This window comes from Neovison vison, chromosome 5 (assembly GCF_020171115.1).
Source record: "Neovison vison isolate M4711 chromosome 5, ASM_NN_V1, whole genome shotgun sequence".
NCBI classification, from domain to species: Eukaryota; Metazoa; Chordata; class Mammalia; order Carnivora; family Mustelidae; genus Neogale; species Neogale vison.
The window spans coordinates 83,797,435-83,815,008 of NC_058095.1; the positions used below are offsets into that span (position 1 = coordinate 83,797,435).

Here is a 17,574-nt window from a genome sequence, read left to right on the forward strand (position 1 = left end):
ACTGGAGCTGAGCAGGAAGAGAAGACCAAGAGTTAAGAAGTGAATGGAAATCTTTTGGGATTCCCTTAAGTACCAACACTCAAATGATGCATAAGATTAGAACCATTGCTTTTTAAGAATACGCACTTGAATATTAGGCATACACAAAAATGCTCAACCTCTTTCAAAATGAGAGGAATGTCAGTAGTACATCAACACACATACACATTTTAACTTAGTCAATGGACAAAGATCAAAAAGGTTGATAATATACTCTGCAGCTGGCAAAGCAGTAAGTGAATACTCCCATATGTTTCTCTTGGGGGTATATATTGGCATAATACCTGTGGTCAGGTCTAAGATTTGATTTTACCCTACTTATAAGCTAAGAAGTTAGCCTGTCATTCTTTCATGAATCCTGAAATAAGACAAGGGACTCCAGGAGCAGACACACAGGACTTTATTACTCACCGAACATTAAGCAGCATGAGCATTGGTGTGTTTGCACAGATCTCCTTGCCCCCAAGTCCAACAGGGGAAGAGCAAGAGACCCAGAGGGATTCTGCTGAGGTACCCTGAGCCCGAGGAACCTGCCCCTTTTATAGCAAGCAATAAGCAAGCTTGCTTTTTTTTTTTTGTTTTAGAGGGAGGCATTACTCCCTCACTCAGGGTTCCTCGCTACAAACCCTAACCTGAGAAACAGTCCATGTGAAAGTGGTCAGGGCCTTGCCTTCTTGGTATACCCAAGAATGCATAGGAGAGAGCCATGGAAGAGTTCTCCCAAGATCTCTGCTAGGCAATCTGGCAATAAAAATTACAAATATACTTAACTTTTGACCTAGCAATTCCACCTCTAGGAAACTATCCTATATATATACTTGCACATGCACAAAATGATGGCTATAGAGGTTATTTATTCCAGCATTATTTATAATAAAAAAATATCAGAAACTGAAATGTCTGTTGATATGGGACTTTGCTTAATTATAATACACCTTCGTGAAGAAATACCACATAGTATAATAAAACATGATGAGTGATAACTTAGACTGCCAAGTGAAGAAAACGGATGCAGAAAGTATTCATAACATTCTCCCATTTGTGTAAAAGAGGTAAAATGTATGCATTTTCTTGTGCTGTGTATGCTTAAGTTTCATTTTTTTTAAGGACACACAATAAACTGTGAGAGGTGAAATGAATGGCTCGAAAAAGCAGTAGGAGACATTTTCTTGTATATCTTTTTACATGTTTTGGTTTTGAAACTATATAACTACTCAAAGGAGTAACTGAAAGAAAACAAACTATCTTCTGAAATTCCACCAACCATTTTATTTTATTTTATTTTATTTCATTTCTAAAAGATTTTATTTGAGAGAGAGAGAGACAGAGCATAAGCAGTGTGAGGGGCAGAAGGAGAAGCAGGCTCTTTGCTGAACAAGGAACCTGATGCAGGGCTCGATCCCAGGACCCGCATCATGACCTGAAAGGAAGGCAGACACTTAACCGACTGAGCTACCCAGGCATCCACGTTTTGATTTTTGAACCATGTGATTATAACTATTCAAAAAGATTAACAGAAAGAACACAAACTATAATATTTTCTGAAATTCCAACCAACCATTTTAAACCAAAGTTCAGGGAGTTACCGTAGTCCTTTTAGTTTAAGTGTCTCACGAAGGGAAATCAGCTCCTGATCAGGATTTATTTTATCACCCACCATACATATTTGATATCCCACTTATTCCACCTGCTGATCCTAGTGAAGTATATTTTGTCAGCGTCTTACGGAGGAGAAGATAGGTCACAGAACCATACCCTGACCTGGACTTTCTGTGTATAACCTAAAAACCCATTTTTCCCATACCCGACCCTTCCTTCCTGAGCCAGAACCCTGTCTGGGGAGGCTCTTCTCCCTCCCTCTCATGACAGTGCCTCCATCAGCAGTTGGCAGTCCTGGCTGCATACGGATAACTGAGAAACACATTGATAAGAGCAAGAAATTACAGATTCCAGTAGGACATCACACCAAAGGATTTGGATTCAAACTTTTAATAATAAATTGTGCCAGTAGAAGCTTTTCAAAGGCAATGATATATCAATAAATAATAGTTAAATTGAGTTCCTGAGAAAGAACCTACCACATGAAAGTATGTCAGAGCGCTGTAAATAACAGGGCGTTACTATAAAATAGCGAAAATACTGACAGTCACGATACAAGCACAGCAGACTTCAGAATTTGCCATTCATACAAATGTAAACCAGTACACAGTAATTGTTTTTTTTTTGTTTTTTCTTAGTTTAGACATTGATAAACTTGTAAGTGTTGTTGCCTAGATATATACTAAATAATGGATACATTATGCTAAAAAATTCAAGGAAAAATATGTGGAATAACATAATGAAAAATATGACGCATCAGATTTTTAAAAAGCAAAAAAGAATTGAACTTTTTACTGAGAAATAAATCACTTTAAATAGGAATCATACTAATTTGAAATAAGGAAAATTTTGTGTGTTTATCTATGTAGTTATATATACATCTACACTTCTAAGAAAATATGTATGGCTTATTTTTTTATTCCAATGTCATTTTGAATAATCCTTGCTGTTTTACAAAGATTAGAAAAGTATATTTTTAAAACCAAGTTAAGATTGATACTTCAAAGCACACCAAAAAAAAAAAAAGTGAAAGAATTAAATTTCATCATGGTCATAACACCTCCCTTGTCTACAATGACAGGAGGAATGACACCACGCAAACTGTTCAGTGCGGGCAATGTCCTGGCAGCCGGGCCGTGGCCACAGGGTTCCACTTATCAGCTATGCCAATGAGAGTATACTGACTAGCAAAATGGACAGAGTTCGATGATTAACTTAATATTTTTTGGCATAGCTAAATTAATCCCTTTTGATGTATACAAGTTTAGTATATGACAAATATTTAAGTTTACCCCCCAAAGAATCCAATCATACCCAAGACGCACACACAAAAATCACTTCTCAGTTACACATCTGCATTTCTTTGACAAAACAATAAGGGATACAATCATAGCAAAGAAGTCACCCACACGATACGTTATCAGCAAACTGTCTAGAACATCTCATTTAAAGATACTCAGTAAAAACATATTCACAGAACCTGCTGTGAATGGCAAGATATGGTAATTTTATAATAGAAAAACCCTGCTCATGCAGTACTCTCTACACACCAGACATCTGAAATCACACCCACATAATCACCTTGCTCACGCTTCCTAGTATACTATCATATGCAAAAAGCAAAAAAAGAAAAAAAAAAAAAAAGAAAGAAAGAAAAAGCAGCTTTTAACATTATATCACAATTTTGAAATGTGGGAAAAAATATAAAACAAAAACCACTGTGTGAATAAAATGGTATCAGTAATATCAGAACAGTGTTACCTTTTTTTTTTTTTTTTACACATTATTGCACAGAGATTTCTTATCACATGTTCTTCAGTTTTTATGTCTTTTCCTAAATGTGAGTAAGTGCTATGGATAAAATACAAATGTAGAAAATAACAGCAGCATGATTTGTCAAAGTTAATCCCTATAATTTAGTAAGAAAAATGGCTATAAACAAAATAAGTGCTCTTTCTAAACTGTACTAAATTTTTAAAAATATTGTTTTAATGCAGTGAAGGTCCTCAAAAGCCAATTTCAGTTCAACGCAATGTTGACACCTGTCCCCCACCCCCACCAACCAGAATCTGCTAGACTTGAGTCCTTTATAAAAAAGCTTTTTTGTTTGTTTTGGGGGTTTTTGATGAAGATCAGAACTTCAAGTGAAGTAACCAATGGACTAACTTGAACAAAGAAGACCTCGACTCTCAATCAGGCCTGTTAAGAAACCAGCTTTGGGCCCCCTGGACCTCTGAAGAAGCAGAGTGTCAGGGACTCCAAGTCACTGTCTACACGTACACTGGCTGGCAACCTTCAGTCTGATCCGCCATATCAGAATTTTCCAAATCAGAGTCCTCAGCCTGTGAAGCATCTGCTCCTGAAGGCTTTGGGCACCTAAAGGGATAGCCATTGTCATCAAAGAACCTTCGGAAAGTGAACTCATAAAATGCATGCTCAGGGTGTTTGTTATTTGGAGAGGTGAGTGTGTCCCAGGCCTTCGTGCTATCTTCACTAGCATCGTTCCAAGGGCTTTCTTCATCTACAGGGTCAAAATTTGAGGTGTCCATAGGGTGGCTGATCTTGGGGACATAGGGGGCGGGCTGCTTCCGGATGTCACTCGAGAAATCAATGGCCCTGAAGAATGGATGAGCCTTCAGGTCGTCGGCCCCATTCCTCCCCAGCCGGTGGTCGGCTGCGCAGCACAATTTGGTGATGAGGTCCCGGGCCTCGGGGCTCAGCTTGACCTGGGCTGGAATGTGGAGCGTGTTCTCCCAGTTTATGACCTAAGAGACAACAAAACTAAAGTTTTCCTTTCTTTTCATATTTTAAGTTTCATTTAGGGCAGTTCTGAGATAGTATGTGATGACACGGCTTTTAACTAATTGGACTTTGACAATGGGAGGATATTTAGAATAGATCGAGGAGCAGCAGGTGCAAAGCTGAGCAGCTATCAAAGGTCAACATGGGTAAGTAGCAGGCTCACAGCCTGAGGCGGGGGTACATAAGCCAAACAGACCATAATAGACGGACTTTCTTCTATCAGAAATATAGTTAAGCAAAAGAATTTTGTGATTTCCATAAAAATGAAGAGGCCGATCACTGGAGTCATTTCTTTAGCTTATGCAAGAGATTTCTATTGAACCATCATGGTTTGCATTCAGTACTTATTATGGCCAAGAGATGGTCCACTGGGATTTTGTTTTAAAAAAAAAAAAAAAAAAAAGACAACCTCACATAGGAGAATAAAGGTGACAGAACCTATGGTCTTGGCCTCATGCTTGTGACGGTCAACTGCATAGACCAGCCATCAGGATGTTTAGTAAATACATTTGTCATGAAGTTCATCTACTATGAAGAGAAAACCTAATGGACGTCTCTATTATTTATACTTAGAATCAGGATAAAGCAAGGCCAAATTATCAGGCTACAGGCAGGGGTGACAGGGCACTGGTAAGGCATGGAGATAGTTGGGTGTATGGGTGGGAGGGCTGGTTTGAACTTGAGTAGTTGTTTTAATAAAGCTAAAATTATAAAAGTCAAAGAAGAAAACATAGGGGAAAATCTTCATGACATTGGATTTGGCAACAATTTCTTGGATATGATACCAAAAGCACAGGCAACAAAACAAAAAATACATAAAATGGGCTTTATCAAAATTAAAAACTTTTGTGTACCAAAGGACACTATTAACAGAGTGAAAAGGTAACCCCCAGAATGAGAGAATAAAATTGCAAAGCATATATCTGATTGGGGATTAATGTCCAGAATATATAAAGATCTCCTACAATTCAACAATAATAACCTGATTAAAAAAGAGCTAAAGACTTGAACAGACATTCTCCAAACATGTGCAAATGTCCACTAAGCACATGAAGAGAGGTTCACTCACTATCATCAGGGAAATACAAATCAAAACCACAATGAGATACCACCTCACACCCACTAGGATGGCTGATTAAAAAAACAAGTAAAATAAGTGTTGATGAGCATGTGAAGAAACTGGACTCTTCGTGCATGGATGATGGGAATGTAAAATCATGCAGCCACTGGGGCCAAAAGTTTGGTGGTTCCTCAAAAGGTTAAACACAGAATGAACACATGATCTGGCCATCTCGCTTCTGGGTATGTAACCCCCAAAAAGAAAGCAGTACTTGTATATGTAATCATGGTGACAGCAGCATTATTCAATCACCAAAATGTAGAACAAGCCCAAGTGACCCATCACCACATGATGTACAGATAAATGTGCTGTACACATACAGTGGAATATTCTTCAGCCTTATAAAGAAAGGAAATTCTGATATGGATGGACCCCAAAGACATTATGGTAAGTCAAATTTAGCCAGTCATGAAAAGACAAATATGGCTATTACACTTTCATGAGGCACCTAGACTGGGCAACTTCATAGACACGGAAAGTAGAAGAGAGGTTATAGAGTCTAGTGGAAGAAAGAAGGGGAGTTATTGTTTAATGGGTACAGTTTCTGTTTGGGATGATAAAAATATCCAAAAACAGGTAATGGTTACAGTTGTACAACACTGTGAATGCACTCAATGCCAATGAACTGTAAAATTAAAAATGGTTAAAATGTCAAATTTTATCACAATAAAAACATTGGGTTATTATCATGCAGGCAAATTAGTGAACAGTTCAGCAATTCAATTAGGATACAGATAATGTCAAATTGCATTTTTATTACTACCTGAGTGAAAACTAAGCCTTCATTTAGGGTTTTTCTAAGTAAGGGATTATTAATTTAAGGCCTAACATAGACTCTGGGACATATGGATATTTCATAGAATTGTTAGTAAACACCTATGTTGGTGGTTAAGTGCACTGTTAAAGGAAGTCTCAAAGATTTCATCAGCTTCTCTGTGCAATCCTTAAGTAATCAAATCATTTATTTCAGAGAATGGCTATCATTCTATCATTCTAAAACTAGTTATTTAGTATTAAATGATTGACAGAGTAAATATTCTTTCCAACTGATATTAGAAATATGTAAAACTGGGGCGCCTGGGTGGCTCAGTGGGTTAAAGCCTCTGCCTTCGGCTCGGGTCATGATCCCAGGGTCCTGGGATTGAGCCCCACGTCGGGCTCTCTGCTCAGCAGGGAGCCTGCTTCCTCCTCTCTCTCTGCCTGTCTCTCTGCCTCCTTGTGATCTCTGTCTGTCAAATAAATAAATAAAATCTTAAAAAAAAAAAAAAGAAGAAATATGTAAAACTAGCCCAACCACACAGCTGATAATCTGCAAACGGTAATATAGCATATAATGCAGTATAACACTCAAAGAAATAACTGGTTTCTTTAGGTCTAGTTCATAGAGTTTTCAGTGTTTTTTGCAAAGTAGGCATGGGTGGCAGCAGAGAATGGATGTACAGTGCACCTTTAAAGCATCTCGCTGTTCATGGTTCAAGATGGTGGGTGGCCACTGGTTCAAGTAAAACTTCAGATACACATATGTATCAAAACAGAGGTCTCTCTCTGCTTGACTTATTTCACTCAGCATAATCTCTCCCAGTCCTGTCCATGTTGCTACAAGAGTTGGGTATTCATCCTTTCTGATGGAGGCATAATACTCCATAGTGTATATGGACCACATCTTCCTTATCCATTCGTCTGTTGAAGGGCATCTTGGTTCACTTATTTGTGGAGCATAACAAATAGCATGGAGGACATGGGGAGTTACAGAGGAGAAGGGAGTTGGAGAAGGAGAAGGAAATTGGAAGGGGGGGGGTGAACCATGAGAAACTATGGACTCTGAAAAACAATCTGAGGGGTTTGAAGTGGCGGGGGCGGGGTGGGAGGTTGGGGAACCAGGTGGTAGGTATTATAGAAGGCACGGATTACATGGAGCACTGGGTGTGGTGCAAAAATAATGAATACTGTTATGCTAAAAATAAAAAATAAATAAAAAAACACCTTGCTAACCAATAAAGCTTAACATTTAGCCACAAACAAACAAACAAAAAAACACAGGTCTAACTTTGTGGCATTAGTAAAATGAAAATTTTTATACAGGTAATAATAATTACAATACTTTAAAATACACAACTGACAATCCAACACTATTCAGAATGAAAGGTCAAATGCTGAGTGGAGATGCATGGGTTCATCAGAAAACCATGTGTGTTTGCAGCAAGTGGATGCATAGGCTCATTAGTTCCTACCTTCAGTTGCGTTTCTGTGGGAGTAGGGGCCAAAAAGGGCGGCTGCCCCACCAGCATCTCAAAGAGAATCACACCAACACTCCACCAGTCACAGAGCTGAGTGTATCCTGAAAGACAGAGTCTCACTCAATTCCAACACAGGCATGTATTCTTCTCAGAGAAGAATTTTGTGAAATCCTCAAATGCTAACTGACTGTTAAGGGGGAAAGCATGTTCAAGCAGCATACATGTTATGTAAAAGAAAACCAACCTACACAAAATGCACCTCCCTGCACGTGTGGCTCAGAATAGAAGGCTGGATGGGACACCTGCCAGGATGGTGCCAGTCTTCATGTATTCTCTTCTTTTCTACCATTAATCCGTGATAAACAGAGGATGCTTTTGTAATAGAACTTTCTAATTTTAAAAGCCTATTGTTATTATTAGCAACACTACTAACCAGGATTTTAAGTCCTTAAAGAATGCACAAAGACATCAATTAAAATAGGACTAACTAAAAAACAGCAAGTGCTACACCTGCCAGCCTCAAGGGCTTCCTGGGGAGGCTTGCTAAATTGATTTTGGAAGAAGCTGAGAAATATGGAGCAGAAGAGGGAAAGGGGGCCCTTTGGCAACTGAAACAACTGTCTCCTAAAGACACAGTGTAACACACTCATGGAGCCAGGCCCTTCCTCACCAAGCTCCCAAGACGCAGTAGCTGAGGCGGGGCACCCTGCAGCTTGGGCAGGCGGGGCCGGCCTCATCAAGGTAGCAGAACAGGTCCATTTTTCTTTTATTTTCTCCCACTTTTCCTTCAGAGCTCTGTATCCCAGTCCCAGCCATGCTCTAGTCCTGGTGTCACCTGAACATTGCCAAGCCTGAACTGGGCCTTAAGACCTGCCGGCAGTGTTTGCTAACTCTGTTCTCCCGCATCCCATCTCCTCCTGCCCTGGTGTGGCACTGGAGGTGGTAGGGTAACACCAAACTGTTTCCTGGACTGCGGCACGTGTCAGGGTGCCAGAGACACCTCCCACCTCCCACTGGGAGAGGAAGGAGAGAACTACACCTTTCCCGGGCAGTGAGGCCGGTATTCACAACCACCTCTCAAGGTAGTTATTGTTATGCCTGTGGCTCTGAGTGGTTAAGTGATTTGCCTTGGATTTCCACAGCTAACAAAGAAAACTGACTTGAACAGACTTCAAAGACTCGAAACAACACATGTGAAAAGACAGACCACCGCCCTTTGGATTTACTGCATTGTCACTACAAGCCCCACAGCTATCACTGAAAGGTTCCTCTGGTACTCAGTCAAATGAGTATTTGATAGAATAGCCACACAGATCAATTTTACTGAACGCTTGTAATTTCACGCATACCACTGTCCCCAAATCTCACCTGCCAGCACTTCTGGACTAACAGAGGAGGGAGGAAAACAAAACTAGCATTCTGTCATACTTCCTAACCAACTGGATAGGCTATAAGCAGCTAGGAACCTGGGCATGTACGGTTCAGGCAGACTGAATAGTGTCCCTGTGCCCTCAGAGTTGTTTCTGTCAAAACCAGTTGTGGAGATTCTCTTGGGTTCTAGACAGAAAGTCCACACCCTACACCCAATCTATCCCAGCCAAAGCTAGTGAGGCAGGTCTAATGGTGTGTGTCCTCTTTCACCCCAGAAGCCACAGCAGCTGCAAAACAGATGTGAGACATGCTGGAGGCCTGTGAGGGAAATAATTTCCTCTCGGGCTTCCACAAGTACAAAAAATACAATGAGAACATTCAGCCTTGGAAAGCTGGAGCTGGAGAGACTCAGAGGTCATCTGGCTCCACAGGTTTGAAGTCAAGATGGCTGCCAGCTGGGCAGCTGCCTATGGCCGGAAGCACAAACCTTTTCGGAGGAGCACTTCCGGCGCAATGTAATTTGGGGTCCCAACCAGGGAGTGTGCCAGACACCTCTGGTGCTGCTTCCTGGCTCTCTGCTCCAGAGTCTTCAGCCTGTCTCCACATCGACAATTAGACACGTCATCCCAGAGGTCGCTGGGTTCCATGCTGTCCTGTCTGATGTGGCTCCCTTTCACCCAGAAATCAGGGGCAGTGAAAGAACAGAATAAAAAACAAAGTGAATTTCCACTATTCAATGATGCAACAAATCCGCAACTTCAAAGGGGGAAAGTAATTCAGTTCAGCTCCAGACATATTATAAGAAAGGATCCTCCCCAGCTGCTCTGCAGGGGTGGTCCATAATTCCTGGGTGTGAGATTCAAGTCAAGAGGTAACAAACACTAAGAAAGATGGATGAGGCAATAAGAGGAGCTGGGTGCTGTGCAGGGTGACAGTGTGATGTGCCAGGAGAAAAGCTCAGGTAACTATGGGAATACCAGACATAGCACTCTGGTCAAAGTCTACTACCTGTCTGACAAGACATGTTTCAAGATGAGCATGGAAAAGCATGAGACGACTTAAAAATATTTTAAAAAGTGGCTTTAATGCCAGAAAAATGGGAAAGATTAAATGATTTAGGATTAGTTTTGAGTTAAAAAATAAATGCATGAGGCTCAATTGATAAAGCATGCAACTCTTGATCTCGGGGTTGTGAGTTCAAGCCCATTATGTGTAAAGATTACTTAAAAAAAAAAAATCTTACTAAAAAAAAAGACTGAGCCATGGTATTAAAATAACTATCTCAAGAAACTGAGTCATAAGTAAGCTAATGGCCAGCAGAACATAGAAGATGGAGTTAACCTATATCTGTACTTACAGATACCTATAGAGAGGGTCACATTAACTAGAAGAGAGGACTCTTGGGAGGTTGTGAGACTTATTTTTTAAGGGTCCCCACAAAGGTCCCATGATACCCCATAGCCTATTGTCCTAAAAATACTATAGTATTTGGAAAACAGATAATTTCAAATGATCAGGAACCACCCAGATGGGAAAGAGTTGCCTTAGATGGTTTAGTTATATGTCTAGATGTAGAAGATGGATGTGGCACATCTAAGACAATACCTTTCTGGTAGTATTTGGAATTGTGAGTCCACCTGAACCCGGTGCAGAGGCCAAAATCTGTCAGTTTGATGTGACCATCAAGATCTATCAAAATGTTGTCTGGCTTAATGTCTCGGTGGATAAAGCCCATCTTGTGGACACTCTCAATGGCCAGAGTCAACTCGGCAATGTAGAAGCGGGCCAGGTGCTCAGGGAAGACCTCCATCCGGATCAGCAGGCTCATCATGTCTCCCCCAGGGATATAGTCCATCACAAAGTACAGGCTGTCCTTGTCTTGGAACGAGTAGTAGAGTTTGACCACCCACTCGTTGTCCGCCTCGGCCAGGATGTCCCTCTCAGCCTTGACATGAGCCACCTGATTTCGGTTCAGGACATCCTTCTTCCTCAGCGTCTTCATGGCATACAGGGCATGAGTGTCCACCTTACAAGCAAGGCATACTTCTCCAAAGGCACCAATCCCCAGGGTTTTGATTTTCACGAACATGGACTTGTCCATTTTGGCCCTCTTCAGCCTGTTGTAATTAGACTCCTTCTGGTAGAGGATCTTCCTCATCTGTTCCTGCTCAGCTTCACAGAGTCCAGCCTGTGGGGAAGGAAAACAAGGAAGTCATGTTAGAGGAGTCTGTGGGAGGAAACAGATGGGACAGGAGATACAAGGGTCCTAACTTAATTTATAGAAACAAGAACACTGAATGGGTCCAGTATACTACAAGCAAGACAACAACTGGTTCTGTTCTTTATATGCTTATGTAGACACAAGTCTGGAATCTAAAAGGAAGACAAAATGGGTGATTTTAGGCTCCAAAGGAAATTTCTATAAATAAAAACCTGCAAAAAAAAAAAAAAAAACAAAAAACGAAGGGACCACAAAGTTCCTAGAACTCTAAGAGCAATCTAATAATTTAATAGCTTAAGGAAAATGGGAACAAGGAAAAGTCAATGAAAACGGCAGAGTAGAAAGGACAGAGATTTGATTTTTAGAATCTGGAATGACTGGCTTTGTATGATTTAAATTTATTGTAACATTTTATTTATTTTTTAAAAGATTATTTATTTATTTATTTATTTGACAGACAGAGATCACAAGTAGGCAGAGAGGCAGGCAGAGAGAGAGAGAGGTGGAAGCAGGATACCTGCTGAGCAGAGAGCCCGATGTGGGGCTCGATCCCAGGACCCTGGGATCATGACCTGAGCCGAAGGCAAAGGCTTTAACCCACTGAACCACCCAGGCACCCCTATTATAACATTTTAATTTAGATCATTTCATTAATCACCTTCTCTAGCAGACTAGTGTCAACTAAGGTACATTTAAAATATTATTTACTCGGGCACCTGGGTGGCTCAGTCAGTTAAGCATCTGATTTTGGCTCAGGTCATGATCCCAGGGTACTGGGATGTCCCTCTCCCTTTAGCCTCTGCCCCTCCCCCTGGTTGTGTTCTTTATGTCTCTCTGTCTCTCTGTCTCTCTCAAATAAATAAATAAATAAATAAATAAAATCTTTCAAAAATATATATTATTTGCTAATTTAAAGGATACATAGATTATTACCAGATATATTTTCCCTTATAAATCCCACAATTTCAATTTGTAGAATCTCAAACTTTGTTTCTCCTCTTTCAAAATGTTTAAATACCAGTTACTAACAAATTTTGTTAAGGAATAAGTACACACCATAAAGATCGATCTGGTAATCTGCCTGTTGGCTGCATCACACTCAGTGTTCACTGCTCCCCTGCAGAGTCAGGGTGAACGGGCAAGGGAGCCTGAAATATGTGTCATTTCTCTAAGGTGTTCACCCTGTAACCGTAGCATTGCCCTGTGAGATGAATCATTTGCGATAAAGATGCATAAAGCAGAAACAAAAAAGGATTTCTGCTGTAATTCCTACTACCAATTTAGGAAAGAGCCAGGGCCAAATGATAAGAACATAATTAGAAATTACTTTTGCCATTTCCTGTTCTAGCTGCAACCTCCGGTTGACCTTCTGCTGGTAGGTTTTTATGACATTTTCCACGTGCTGCTCCATGAAGAACTTAAACGCATACGGCGAGTAGCTCTTGATGCGAGATTCCCTCTTCTCTTCATCTCTGCTGTTTTTCCGAACAGGAACAGGAGAGGTCTGAATCTGCTTTTTATCCTTCCCCACTTTCTCCCCTTTGGCATTTTTGTGGCTCTTGTCACTCCTCTCGGCAGGCTCGGCAGCCTGGCTGCCTCGGAGGCTCTGCTCCATGCCCACACACAGGCTGTCCATGTCATACTGCTCTGACTTACTCCGGAGCAGCAAATGCTTGGGGTACGGTGGGGGAGGGCACCTCAGGTCTGGGCTGCCATAGTCAACGTCCAGCGGGTATGCACTGGCGCCCCCCAGGGGCAGAGGGTGCTCATCCTTGGAGTCCAGACTCTCCACCCCTGGGCTGGGCGCAGGCACCCAGGCTGGATGGGAGGGCCCCACAGCTGTCTGGGGCTCGGGCCGCATTACCCTCACACTCTTCACTGGGTGCAGGATGTGGGCGGCCGTCACAGCCGTGATGGTGTTGGGGGAGGGCATGGAAGGCTCCGTCTTGCTGGGCACTCCTGCTCGGATGGGCACGGCCACTGGCTGCTGGTGGTTGTTGAAAGAGTTGGTTCTGCTGGGGATGGGGCCTTCAGGCAGGAATGCCACGTGCTGGCGGGGGGGTGCCTCCAGGCCCGGCTTCTGAAGGGAGTCACGGCGGGACAGGGTAGAGGACTGCCACTGCTGGACAGGAGGGCTGCTCATGTCATAAAGGTCCACGTTGAGGCTGTTTCTGGAGGGTGTGATCAGACTCTGCGGGGGGCTGTCGCTTGTGAACACCTGGCCCCGGGAGCCCATCATGTGCATTTGGTGGGCCTGTTTGTGGTGCGGGTGGGGCATGTACAGCCCTGTGGCCCCTCCCGTGGGTGGAAATGCATGGCTGGCCCCCGGCTGCACGGCTGGGCCCTTGGCAGCAAGGTTTGCGTATGCTCCTGCCTCCTTGTTTTGGAAGGAGGGGCTACGCTGGATGCCATAGCCCAGTGGCTCCCCAGGTACCAGCACGTGTGGCCTGTAGTGGGGACCTTGCAGTGGGAGGGGTTGGCCCCCGGGGCTGGCCACTGGGAAGTTCATCCCTGCAGCCTCCATGTTTGCGGCATAGCCTTTGGGCTGGTGCTGATGGCCACCAGGCACGCTGTGAGTGCTTCCAGCGAAAAGAAAGTCCATATACTGACGAGGTACCTCCTCCAGCGTGCTGCTGCCCTCGTAGACTGCCCCACTCATCTGATGGTAGGGTGGGAAAGGCTCGCCTGTTCCTTCAAAGCTTGGCCTCCTTGGCACGGGGGCTGGTGTGATGCCCTTTCCTGCAGAGGAAAGAATGGGGACATGGTATTAGAGGGGAACCTGCTCCGTTGGCTCTGGCTCTTTCAGGCTGGTGCCTTGCACTGGCCATGTCCTTAGGGTCAACAATGCTGTACAGGCTCTGAAATGACCCCAGGTCTTCTGGAAGGCCCTCCCACAGAGGCTAAACTCTGCTGTGGGCAGATCCGGACGACCTTCTGGGTCAAAGGCTCTGCCCCACCCATCAAAGGCCCCTCACAGGGACACCTGGCAGAGCCGAGAACCTCTACAGACATCATCTAGGGCAGAAGCACAGCCAAACAATTACTTTTCCTGGGCTAAGAAGATGCATCAGCAAATACATGTCAAAGGCAAATGTAGAAGAAAATCATTACAGACATAGGCCTGCATTTCCCCTTAGAGCTGTGCTCCAAGACAGACCCTGGGACTCTAAGAATCTTGATTTGGAGAGCCAGCAGGCAATCATTCAAGGACCTTCTATCAACAAGAAAACAAGAGTCTGTGTTCTCTTAACAAAAAAGATACAACTTCCCACTCAATAGAAATAGAAGAAGTGGGCTTTATCAAAGATCTTCTACAAAATAAGGAAAACTCCTTTTGCTAAATATCCAAAAATCCCTTATCATTCCCATGGACCTCAGCCACCCAAAACTTCTCATCTGCTCCATCCTCGGAGAGAAACATTCACTGAGATCCAGTGAGACAGAGCATGTGTGCTGGTGTGTCTGGCCCCTCCCAGGGGACACTGCAGGGGCTGCCAGTCCGGAGAGCTGCCTGCCAGCCTGCTCTGAGGTAAGAGTGTGAGCAAAGATGTGTTCTAAGATCAATGAAATAAACCTCCCTTTTCAAAGACTCCTTCATAAGCCTAAGAGAAAATAGAAAGAACATTTTAGATCTCACTCTGCTGGGTTGCCTAACTTTAATATCCAGTGGGTTTTTTAATCTTCCCAGAACAAAGCATATATACAAGCAACCCCCGCTCCCCCCCAACCCCCCACCCCCGCCCCCGCCACAGGAAGTACCACAGGCTATTTCAGGACCCAGGTAAGTCCTGTGATTGGCCACCTGCTGCCTCCCCTCACAGGGCCCGAAGGCAGAGCAAGGCAGGCCCAGCTCACCACTAAGTGCAGTGAGGCAAAGGGCCAAGACATAATGTGCTGGCCGGGGCCATACTGGACCTCCCTTCTTGTAAGTGGAGTTGTGTTTTTCGATCCCTCACAGTGCTGCAGGTCTGAGCTCACCTGGCGAGGTCTGCTTAATGACTCGCACGATCTGCTCGTTCCTCGGGTCCAGGTAGCCCATCTTGCTGATGTACTCCAGAGCGGCTTCAATGCTCCGGCTCCCGGTCTGCTTCAGAGCCCTGCCTGCCATCTCCTGGGAGGAAAGCACAAGGCTGCTTCAGTGGGTGGTATCAATGCCTGTCATCTTAAAACAAAGCCACGCGAGGACTTGCATTGCCATCATGCTCAGGACTGTTGTGATATCTGCCCCTCTGTGCCTGCTGGGGTCCTGCAATGTGCCGCAGACAAGTTTCAGAATGAGCACAGTTGGCTCCATGTCCTCAGGTGCCTTGTGACAAAAGCTCCCACACACTAAACCATAGGCTATTTAGGATACGTCACAAACACACTGGAATTTTGATGGTGGACCTGGAAGAATCTTAAGTTCTACTTCTCTTAGAAGACTTCTGTGATTGCACTGATTCTGCTTTGTGGGCAAACCTAAAACTAGAACAGTTTAATGTGAAGAATGGCTGAAGTCAGAGACGTTGGCTTTAACCTCCTCTGACCCCCAGGTTAACTTGGAGAAAGAGGAGGAGGGGAGGGTCACCAGAGACATTTATAAAGAGCTTGCTGAATGCCCTTAGCTGGCTATGGTAGCTGGAACTTGCACTTGGGCTCCTGGACTTGTGGGAGAAAGAGAAGCCAGGCCCTAAAGGAGCCCTCGGAGAAGTGCCCAGCATAGGACAAGCCCCCTAAAACTGCTTGTGGGATGAACAAGAGAAATAAGCTGGGGACCACCACAGGAGACACAGAGGGCAAAGGTCAGGGATGAAGGACAAGGGTCAGAGGAGACGGATTCTTCCTGCTGGTGGGGAGGGGCACCAGACACTGTTGGTGGAAGAGATGAAGGCACAGCTAGCTCCCCAAGGACCACAGAATTTGGGTAGATGGAGAGTCCAGGGGGTATTCTTGGCAGGGGGAACAGCCAGAGCAGAGGCCAGGGGGACAGAGGATGGGCTGAGTGGCAGGCAGCAAACAGGGACATGAGAGACAGCAGAGAGGGAGCTAAGGCTGGGGCCAGACTGTACCAGTTACAGAGGCTTTCCAATCGGGGACATGGGGCAATGAGAAGATCAGTTTGGGGTAGAGAGATGATAAGCAGAGCTGGAGGCATTCCGAGGTCAGAGAGATCACATAGGCCAGAGCGGATGGGAGACAGGCAGGGACAAGGTGCCTGTTGGTTGGCTCAGTAGAGCTGTGGGCGCACAGGAAGGATGGCAGAGGCTGGCCTCCTCGAGACAATAATGGAACAGGCTGAGGCAGCAAATGGGGAATTTGTGGGAGGGAACACAGAGCACTGTGAAGGTGGAGGGGCAGGCAAGTAGGGAGGAGCAACAAAAGGCAGAAGAGGTGGTGACAAGAGACAAGAGGGGGTCCAAAGGCATAAGGGGTAGGAAAGCAATGCAAAGGAGATCCCGTGGCTCAGGCAGGAGGAGAACAGGAGTGAGGGTGCAGGAAGATCCTAGGATGACGAGAAGGAAGCTCAGGGCTGTTCCGGGCAGAAAGACAGTGGCTGTGCTAGCTAAGGGCCACTCTGGAGAATCAGAACTCATCCCAGACACTGAGAAGGAACCGATCTCCCTGGCTTCCCAACCAAGTGCTTTTCCAGGCTAACTCAACCAAGTGCTTTTCCAGGCTAACTCAGAGCTGACCACTATGCTCCTGCCAGCCCTGGGACAGGGCATCACCTACCAATGACCTTCATCAGACCAATCTGTCTGTCCATGTGTCCTTCTCTGGGACTGGGAGAACCTGGTGGGGCCTGAATTTCACCTCACTTGTGGCTGTATCCACCCACCTAATGCAGCAATTGGAACAAATTCAGCGCCCAATATCCCTCTGATTATGTAATACTAAAATCCAGTTTTCCTTTCCTGGCCATATCCCCGCTTCATGGCAGGACAAAGCACACTGGCTGCTACCTGTGTCTATATTCTTGGTGACACCAAGAGACGTGACAAGATGATTGGGGCAGGGGGCAGGCACGGATGGCCTGAGATGGATGGGTGGGGACGTGGTAGGTGCAGGAGGCAGGGCATGGCGGGGGCAGGGGGTGGGGAGAACACGGAGAGGCATTTATGAGGCAGAGGGAGAAACAGTAGTTAAGAACAGAGCTGTGTTTTGAAAGCAGAGCTTGGACGGACAGAAATGGCAAGTGTGTCAAA

At 44.4% G+C, this 17,574-nt stretch overlaps 1 protein-coding gene across 1 annotated transcript in view; it reads right to left on the minus strand.

Moving 5' to 3' along the window:
• Positions 1–2,012: 2,012 nt before the first annotated feature.
• Positions 2,013–17,574, minus strand: part of LATS2 (large tumor suppressor kinase 2) — a 75,741-nt gene continuing 60,179 nt past the window's right edge. The window contains exons 3-8 of the mRNA XM_044249401.1: positions 15,368–15,500; positions 12,717–14,128; positions 10,774–11,356; positions 9,656–9,838; positions 7,792–7,898; positions 2,013–4,403 (exon numbers count right to left, since the gene is read on the minus strand). Of these exons, the coding sequence (XP_044105336.1) occupies positions 3,909–4,403; positions 7,792–7,898; positions 9,656–9,838; positions 10,774–11,356; positions 12,717–14,128; positions 15,368–15,500 (2,913 nt within the window). The 3' untranslated portion in view covers positions 2,013–3,908. The remainder of the gene's footprint in view (positions 4,404–7,791; positions 7,899–9,655; positions 9,839–10,773; positions 11,357–12,716; positions 14,129–15,367; positions 15,501–17,574) is intronic.